This window comes from Halyomorpha halys, unplaced genomic scaffold (assembly GCF_000696795.3).
Source record: "Halyomorpha halys isolate HHAL.00 unplaced genomic scaffold, Hhal_1.1 Scaffold349.1, whole genome shotgun sequence".
Lineage (NCBI taxonomy): Eukaryota > Metazoa > Arthropoda > Insecta > Hemiptera > Pentatomidae > Halyomorpha > Halyomorpha halys.
In genome coordinates, this window is record NW_027109825.1 from 800,171 (window position 1) to 810,368 (window position 10,198).

General features: G+C 28.2%; 1 protein-coding gene across 3 annotated transcripts in view; it reads left to right on the forward strand.

The window, feature by feature from the left end:
* The window catches only part of LOC106681584 (pickpocket protein 28), a 32,805-nt gene extending 25,846 nt beyond the window's left edge, over positions 1 to 6,959 (forward strand). For all 3 annotated transcript variants that reach the window (XM_014421976.3, XM_014421975.3, XM_014421977.3), the window contains 6 exons: positions 728 to 799; positions 1,547 to 1,745; positions 2,329 to 2,388; positions 4,315 to 4,483; positions 5,161 to 5,252; positions 6,014 to 6,959. In XM_014421976.3, coding sequence (XP_014277462.1) covers positions 728 to 799; positions 1,547 to 1,745; positions 2,329 to 2,388; positions 4,315 to 4,483; positions 5,161 to 5,252; positions 6,014 to 6,153 — 732 coding nt within the window. In that variant the 3' untranslated portion in view covers positions 6,154 to 6,959. The remainder of the gene's footprint in view (positions 1 to 727; positions 800 to 1,546; positions 1,746 to 2,328; positions 2,389 to 4,314; positions 4,484 to 5,160; positions 5,253 to 6,013) is intronic.
* The last annotated feature ends 3,239 nt before the right edge of the window (positions 6,960 to 10,198 follow it).

Below are 10,198 nucleotides of genomic sequence, written 5' to 3' on the forward strand. Positions count from 1 at the left end.
GATACAATGATAAGAATAAAAATACAATGATAAGAATAAAAACAAATAACAATGGCAAGAGTAAAAATTTCTTTAATTTGCCATTGTTACTTGTTTTTATTCTTATCATTGTATCTTATCTTTGTATTTTTATTCTTATCATTGTATCTTATCTTTGTATTTTTATTCTTATCATTGTATCTTATCTTTGTATTTTTATTCTTATCATTGTATCATTTTGTATCTTTTTAGCCCTGATGAAGCCCTGCAAAGTAGGGCGAAACATCGGAAAATAAGTAGTTGTAAACTATTTTTGTTTCACTTTTGACCGCAACCCTGACCATCTTCTTATATATCAATTTTTACGGTCAACTATATATACATATATAAAAAAATTTATAATACAATTTATGAAATATATCACTTGAACTCTCAGAACAGTTGTTCAATAAATTAAAAACTTTAGATTTATAGTTAGGCTTCTGTCACTTCCATTGTGACATAGGCATCACTAATGCCTGTGAAACTTGGAACTCAGACTTTTTTTTAAAAAAAAGTATAATGGAAAAAGATAATAAGATACTTCATTTTCCCAAATCTTACAAACACCATTGCTTCAATAATTACCCAAACTATCGTATTAACTGCTAGTTATACTTTACTGAACATAAATTTATGATGAATCAATCTTTTTCCATGATATTTGTAATAAACTAAAATACAGCTCTTTTTATTGATATTGTTTCAGATGCTTTTACACAACCCTGCAGAGTTCCCTATGATCAGTGAGCGCTACCTGCGAGTTCCTTTGGGCCAAGAGGTAAAGAAATAGATTATCGAGTCTAATCATTTTTAGCTGATTTCTTCTACTGAATTTAATTGTAACAATGAGGATTTTTTTTTTGCAAGAAGATAATTGACAGTATGAAGTTGATTGTAGGAAGATAGTCTGGGTGGTGGTCAAGTTTCGCCCCACTTTGCAGGGCTTCTTCAGGGCTGACAACTGAAGTTAACAATGAGTTGCCATCCTTTTTTCAATAAACAGCCTTGATGAAGCCCTGCAAAGTGGGGCAGAACGTTTGTTAACTATAAATAGTTTTTCTAATATTTTGGTACCTTTATTGATCGCTACCCGGACTATCTTCCTACAAGAAATTTTTTTTAGTTTTGAGATCCTAATTAAGTTTTTCAGGTAGGAAGCAACCCTGAAATTAATATATTGAAATTGTATATAATAATATATACCCCGTATATTAATATGTTGTCACTTAAACTGTGATATTTAACTCCTGATACTTTTAAAAATCAACTATAATATTTTAATACTTTAAAGAATAATAAAAAATAAACTCATCATTCTCGAGACATCTCATCTCAACCATTATTTTGTAGGATACTGCATACTCTTTACTAGCATTGATAATTTTGTTGAGATGTCTATAGGATGATGCATTAAATTTAACTTTTTTCAAAATTGTATAAAGTTTTTTTCGTTACGAGATACCACATGTAAAGTAAGGATGTACTATTAAACATAAACTTAAAAATATAATTACAATTTTCCTAGGTTATTGCTGTAGTTCAACCAAGTATAATGACAACTAGTAAAAATTTACGATCATATTCTCCTCAACAGAGACGTTGTTACTTCCCATCAGAAAGATACTTAACCTTCTTCAAAATTTACAATCAGCCAAACTGTGAATTGGAGTGTCTTACAAATTACACTTTGTCACAATGTGGTTGTGTCGCTCTTCATATGCCTAGTAAGTCTCAATAAATATTAAATAATGAAAAACCTAAACAGTAATATAAAATTGGTTCTATTTTTATATTTTTTAATAGGTATCATAAAAAATATACCATGTAACAATAATAGTAGTGTTTGTATCATCTTTTACTTTTTTAGTACTTTAACTATTTTTGGAGCATTTTTTGAATGGTGTTTCTAAACTTGGTTTTTCACCACACTTTATTTTCTTAGAGTGTGACTTCCAAGAGAGCAGTAGTCTGAGAAACCCTTTTCATAAAAGAGAAAACAATTATAAGCACATTCTCATCCTATGTTTTTATAAATTATTATACTCTCATAGTTTTTTTTATTTTATAGCATTAGAGCAGGGAATTGTAATAAAGATTGCTGGGTCAATGTGCATCTCTCTCCTACTGCCTCCCACTTCTAGCTTTTGAGAAAATACAAGTTAAAAAATCTCAAATCACGATTTTACTATCTTTCTTTGTCAAATCAACCCTCAATCAATTAAAATTATTACTTTTAATATAATACATTATTTGAAACAATGACAGCTTTGTTTCTCCTTTATTAAAATGATATGTTCTATGTTTTAGGGAAAGGAGATACAAAGAATTGTGGTCCAGGAAAGAAACAATGTATGATAAAGGCTGCCCGTAAGTATATTTATATAAAATATTTAAGGTGGAGTATTGAAGCCCTAATCACCAATTATTTTGTTTAAATATTGATCAATATTTTATAATTAAAAAAAAAAAAAAAAAAAATCTGTGCCAGTACAACCCATGAAGGGTCAGGAGTGCAATACTTTGTAAAGAACTACTGTTATAGACCAAGGATTGTGCAAGGAGGTGATTTGGTCAGAATCACACTCGACCACCAGAATTTAACCCAATTAAGGGTACCCATTTTATGAGGCTGGGTGGACCCTGGAGGGTAATTAAACAAAACCATATTTATTTATTTTATGCCGACGTTTCGACCTGAGTTTCAGGTCTTCATCAGGGCTATAGAACAAAAGAGATAACAACAACATTTAGAGAAACATACAATTGAAAAGGAATAGTATACAAACAAATTTAGAACTATACAAAATATTGAATTAAATCATAAATGATAAAAAATTGGTAACTGATAATTGAATAGTAAAATTGGGTAATAAAGTAATTGGGTATTTATTATTTATATTCTGTCACTGTTTTCAATCTAGTACCATCTGATTCCAAGATTATCAATCAATTAAAAAAATTTTTTACTATTCAATTATCAGTTACCAATTTTTTATCATTTATGATTTAATTCAATATTTTGTATAATTCTAAATTTGTTTGTATACTATTCCTTTTCAATTGTATGTTTCTCTAAATGTTGTTATCTCTTTTGTTCTATAGCCCTGAAACTGAGGTCGAAACGTCGGCATAAAATAAATAAATATGGTTTTGTTTATTTATGTTGTTCTTTGCTGACCGCACCCCCCGACAAACTTCTCCAATCATTAATCTACAGTCAACTGTCTACAACTCATAAAAATTTAAACTTTTTATTAATAAAGCGTAATCCAACTAATTAGAGGGGTATTCAGATTACAGAAAGTATTAGGAACAATAGTGGCAAAAAATTCAAGAATATGAATGTACATAACTATATTTATTTATTTAATTTTTTTACATATTTTATTGGAAATTTTAGTTACTTTACTTTTACTTTTACCTCCCTAGTAATGCTAAGTTATGATTAAATTTTTTAAAACTATAAAATTGTTCATTTATAAGTTAAAAAAGGATAAATAAAAAAAAATACTCAGTATGGATTTATTTAAATTGTGATAAAAAAAAAAAAATTTTTTTACTTTCATATTTCTACTATTAATTAAATTAGTTTTACAGAATCAAATGATTTATACAATAGATATTATGTATTTCTCACATCAACAAATTATATTATGAACACTTTCATAGGAATTAAATTATCCAATTTCGAAATTGTGTAAAAATGTCTACTTCCGATCTTAGATAGGGAAGTTAAAAATGTCCTTTGCAAATCTGCACTTTTATTTGAAAACAAAATTTTTTTTGTCTGCTGTTTTCTCAAAGGTAACTTTTTTTATGCTAGTTCGGATTACTGGGGAGTTCTGAGTACTGAAGTTCGGATTACCGAGTTTACACTGTAAATTTATTTTATTCAATTAAGGCATGTATAAAATTACAAGTACAAGATGATAACTTAACAATAATGATAATTGTCATTAGCACAAATCGGTGAAAAATTGATTTGTTAATTTTAACTTTTTTTTTTAGTGATTCAAATTTGTTTTAGAATCTTACAATAATATTCTAATAATATTTTTTACCTGTATTTTTCCTACTTACCTTCTTATGTAAAATTAATAATTGAAAATACAATATGGAAGCCTTCTGAGAAGTGGTAAACTATCCTAGATGTCCTCCAGGAGGGGCATATACTGAGCTGATCAACAGGTTCCTATAGTTGTTGCTTTATCGCTCAATTATATGTCATATGAGCTAATTAATACAGATAACTGATAAATATTTTATTTAATATTAGTAAAATTCTGTTCACAGATAACCTTCGTTTAAGTAGAATTGTTTCAACTGATAAATATGACATAACAGAGTGCGACTGCCTCCCAGCTTGTACTTCGACGGTATACAATGCTGAATCTTCACAAGCAGATTATGAATTTCTTTCTGTTGTCAGTGTATATGGAGACAATGTGACTGAATATGCAGAGTAAATATTTTTATTTAAAACATTTTCCTTCACTGTAGAATAAGAAGTAATAAGTTAAGTGATTAAAGTGTAGGAACTCCATAGTAAACTAATGTGTAGTATTAGCATTAACTGTGATTAAACAAAAGCTAACACTCCATAGTTGTTACTATAGTTACGGGTAGATACAACTACCAGGTAGCAGAAACAAACTTTCATGAGCGAACATCGCAATCCCTTCCCCCAACATTTATATTCGCTTTGTTTTTGTTAATACTCTTTCATGTATTCATTGGTACCCACTTAACCATTTTTTATTTAAAGCTGAACAGTTTAAGTATTATGTCATCACCACCTGAAGATAAAGGAAGTAGAAATGTTAAGGAAGATAAAGTTAAGAAGAAAGTTTTGACTTTGCATCCACATCAGTTAAAAAGTTAAAATATTTTTTGGCCAAAAAACTTTTGTATGATTTAAAAACATAGGGGGGTCATTTTTAGCTGAGCAAGTTTGAGGGTTTTATATTTCAATTAATTAAGAACTGTGCTATGATTCTATTGTTAAATAATAAATCATTTCAATATGTAAAGAAGGTTCATTGATGAAAACACATTCATTCAGCTTTTATTTATAATAGGCAGTAGTGTAGAATCAGTGATATGAATGTATACCTTGCTTTTATATATTTATTTTTACAGGTATGAAGCATCCCGAACCTCAATTTTCTTTAAAGATGTGCAGTTTACAACCAGCCGGAGGAATGAGCTTTATGGAATTGTTGATTTTCTAGGTAAATAAGTTTATTTAAGCAAATATAATATTTAAAAAATAGATGGAACCCTCCAATCCCACATCACTTGAGGAATGGTGTCAATAAATCCCTGCCCCACAGTATCCTTTAATAACACCCCACTTATTCTCATTGAACAGATCCATTACCTAGGACTATATATAGAAAAATCACTAACTTGGAGTCACATACAAGACTGAAAAGATAGGGAACTGCTCGTCGATTCTGACTATTACAATACTTACTAGACTAACAGTCTAAACTTCTGGCTAATTACGAAAGAGTCATTTATATGACTATAATAAGGCCTATCTGGACTTACGGAGTTGAGCTTTGGGGCTCCACTAAACCATATCGAACCCTTACAATCCAAAATCATCAATGCTCCTTATTTTGTCCTCATTATTTCCTTATCAAGTCGTCCATCAGGAACTCAATGTTCCATATATTGCCAATTTGGCCTGAACTAGATATGAATCCTTCTATGATAAGTTTCCCAATCACCCAAACCCACTTGTTTCTAACCTGGCTTCTTCATTCCCTGATAATCCTCCTAGACGCCTGAAAAGAAGATGGCCTTGAGATCTTCTCTAGAAATGTTATTGGAATTTTATCAATGGATAGATTCTCCACATGTCTGTATCATGTCATTATATAAATAACATCAAATTTACTTGTACATATTTTTAATACACTTGTAAATTTCAATAAATAAATTAAATAAAAAAAATAGATATGTGATAAAAGTTTTTTATTTCCAGCTAATTGTGGAGGATTACTAGGACTTTTTTGCGGGGTCAGCATTCTCAGCTTTGTTGAACTATTGTACTACGCAACCTTGCGCCTTTGGGGAAATTTAAGAGCATTTAAAAAAGCCAAAAAGAAAAATGAAGAGGTTTAGAATAATTAGTCTAATGACCGTAGGATAAAAATAAATTAACTACGCTATTCTATTTCAAGACTAAACCTTCGAACTTTTCTAACTTATTCAAGACAATGTTTTGCACTCCTGTCCATTGTCTAGTCCACCACCTATCTTAGTCTAAGGGTGGCCCTTACATGGTCAATCAGAATGACTGTCACCATTGAAAGCATGATTGACTTCAATCATGAAGAGCCCTAAACTATCAGTCCAACTGATACTTAGGAATGATATACCAAACAGTAAGGATCACCTGCTATGTTTCTTTTGATTCCTAATAAATGGAAAGCTTGTTTGGCCATTATTAAGGCATTTGCCTGCAGGAATAAAGTGAAACGTATGATATGAACAAAAGCCTCCCTTACAGTTCAAATTTTTAATCAGATTTCAAAATTTCTCATTTCATTGCTTATTTTTTCATTTTATGGTTTTATTAGTTATTTTTTCACATTAAATATGTACTTAAATGTGTACTGTCATTATATTAGGAATTTTGTCCTGTTGTTATAATTAATAAATAAATTGTTGATCAAAAGTGCCACTATATTAATTATAGTAAAAAATGGGTCAAAATAAAGATGTTGCTGTGAACTATAAATGAAAGAAAAATAAATTATCGAAAAGATTTTTATCGTGCGTTTCACTTCATTCATAGCGGATAAAGTAAGGATAAGACTGATGGATTATTGAGTAATTTTGAAATCCGAACATTAAAAATTGTAAGTGGAGGGGAGCCTGCAAGATTTGTTCTTATCGTAAGTTTCACTTTATTCTTGCACGATAAAGTGAAATGCATGATAAGAATAAATACTTGCAACCTCCCCTCCACTTAAAATTTTTAATGATTAGATTTTAAAATTTCTCGGTAATCCATCACACAATTAATCTAAACATCCATCTTTGATTCTATTCTCATTCTTAGGGTCCCTCTATATCATTGTCGTCTGAGATTTTGTCATTATTTTAAAATTTGCCTCCATGTAAATGAGCCTTAAAGTAATTTAAATTTTATAGAGTTGATATTGCACACATACTTATTTTAACTATTTAATTCAATTTGAAGGAAATAAGAGTATAAATATATAAAATATTATTTTCTGTAACATAATTAAAAGAACAGCATATAAGTGTAAATTACTGCAGCTTATAATAAATTGTTAATAGAAAACACAATAATAAATTGGTTTTAAATTTATTGTTGTGTTGAATATTTATATTTTAACTCGAATTTTCATCTATAGTGTTGTCTCCCCATTATTTATATTAAATTTGTACATTATAAAATGTCAAGAACAGATTTTTAACCTTTTTTAACAGTAAATTGATAATCTGGTTATGTTGAAACAATTGAATTTGGATCTCTTGAAACTTGCTGAGTTAAATTAATGTTCCTTTTGCTCAAAATAATTACGCCTATTCTCCTATTAATAGAATTCAAAGAAAAGCAAATGATGTTGATTGTGATATGTTTTTTTATTCATTACATATTTTTAAACAAAAAATAAAAATTTCAAGTTTATTTTTCTGTAGTACAAATACTTTAGATTGTTTAAGTTCCTTACATTGCTAAGTCTTCTAAAAGTTTATATTTATATATTGTAAATCTTTCTCGAGTTTTTATATATGTTTTAAATTACTTTCAAGTATCTTTTAAATAACTTTTATCTGTTTAATTTTTTTTTTAAATATTAACATTCATTTGTTTTAAATTAAGTTAGTTATTAAATTTATGCTTATATTCAATTTCATTTTACATAAGCTACTTTTTGTATATGTTTTTATAAGTTTGTATCAGTTTCATTTTATTGTTTTATTTATTTTTTTTTTGCATTTAATGTGTACTCTGTCATTATATTAGGACTTTTGTCCTGCTGTTTTAATAAATAAATAAATTGTTCAAAAAAAGTTCCACTAAATTATTAACAAAAGCCCAGCGAAGTAATTCATTTTTGACGATATGGTCCAAAAAAGAATCACTTAAAAGTCTTGATTCCTGTCATCATCATGTAACAGGAGTAAAATAATAAATCTTTATTAAGTATGTCAATAAAGTTACTTAATGACATTTAATAAAGAAGTTAATAAAGAAATAGGAGAGTTGGAAGATTCATCCATAAAATACAATAACACGATAACCTAGTACATAACTTTAACTTAATCATAATAACATGCCATAGGGGTTGATGACCGACGGGTTTTACACCTGTAAACAACAACAAATAAGCATGTAACTTTGGTTAAGATCTAAATTGTGAAGAATAAATTGATTAGAAATAATGTTGAGAAGCAAAATGATAAGAAGTTCTCTCATAAACTACTTAATCAAACATTAGCGTATAGAAAACAAGACAAAATAGATTAATTAAAAATAAATAAATATGATATATGAGGAGAAGGTGGTCGGGGGTGCGGTCAATAAATAACACAAATAAGTTGAGAGAACCTATTTAATAGTGTCATTTCGGCCACAGTTTCTAGCCTTCATCAGGGCTAAGAACAAAGAGAAAGATAACACCTAGTGAACACAAAAAAAAAAAAAAGAAATAGAAGGAGAAAATATAAACAGAATGGTACAAGTAAATAATTATAAAGAATGAAAATTAATAAAAATAAAGTGATAAAAGAAGCGGAAAATAAAACGTTTATATAAGTAATTAAATAGTAATAAGCAGAATAACATAATCAAGGAAATACAAATTTTTAGGTCATAAAATGCAAAAAAACAAAGAAATTGAACATTTTAATTTAATAATAATTAAAAATTAAAGTTATGGAAGAAAAAAATAAATAAATAAATAAAAGAAAATATATGTAACTAATAAAATATGTAAGTATAATACTAGAATAAAGAAACATAATTTAAAATTTTTATATCCTTGATTATGTTAATCTACTTAAATATTTAATTACCTATATAAACGTTTTATTTTCCACTTCTTTCTTCATCACTTTATTTTTATTTATTTTCATTCTGTATAATTATTTACTTGTACCATTCTGTTTATATTTTCTCCTTCTATTTTTTTTTTATTGTTCATTGGTTGTTATCTTGCTCTTTGTTCTTAGCCCTGAGGAAGGCTAGAAACTCTGGCCGAAACGTTGGTACTATTAAATAGATCCTCTCTTATGTTATTTATTGACCACACCCTCAAATCATCGTTTTCTCATATATATAGTCTATGGTCAACTATATTCGCATAATATAGATATACTATATTCGCATAAATATGATAAAATTAATTACATCATAAGAAAAATTTGAAACACTCCAAGACTGAACATTTTTTTCCTCTGAAATTAGTTTTAAAGCTTAGAACTTTAGGTATTATTTATTATAATAGTTATTATTTAAGTAATATAATTATTACATTATAAATATATCATTGTATGTCCATGATTTCTAATAAAAGAAGATATTCAGTATTAAATTTCCCGCTAACCTATAATTGAAATATATATTAAGGGAAAGTATTGCGATAATGTAAAGTTTTTATTTACAGTTTTCAACTGAATTCACGTTTTAAGGTCCTCTGAGTCCAAATAACCTAGTCTCGCAAAATGGTCTGTGTGTACTAGCTCAAAAACATAAAAGTAGCACAAAATAAAAATAAAAATATGAAGATGGTCAGAGTTGCAGTCAAAAAGAACAAAACTATTTTTAAACTATTTATTATCCATTTCGCCCCATTTAGTAGGACTGTTCAAGATAATAGCTTTAGTCTTTTTCCGTAAAGCTATCACATTTGAAATTATAAGGTCAATTATTTATATATATAAAATTTCAATTACACATTTAAGGAGGCTATTCACTTGAGGGACAGCAAATTTTCGATAAAATCCACAGACCGAAAGTGTCACTTCTTAGAATTGAATTTCTCAAAAACAGGTCTCATGATTTTGACTGAATTCAGTATAACAATATGCAATTAAATGCTCTCTAATATCAGCTAGATCCTCGTAGAAACAGTCTAACAAGGCTTAAATGGTCTCTGATATCAGCTAGACCCTCGTAGAAACAGTCTAA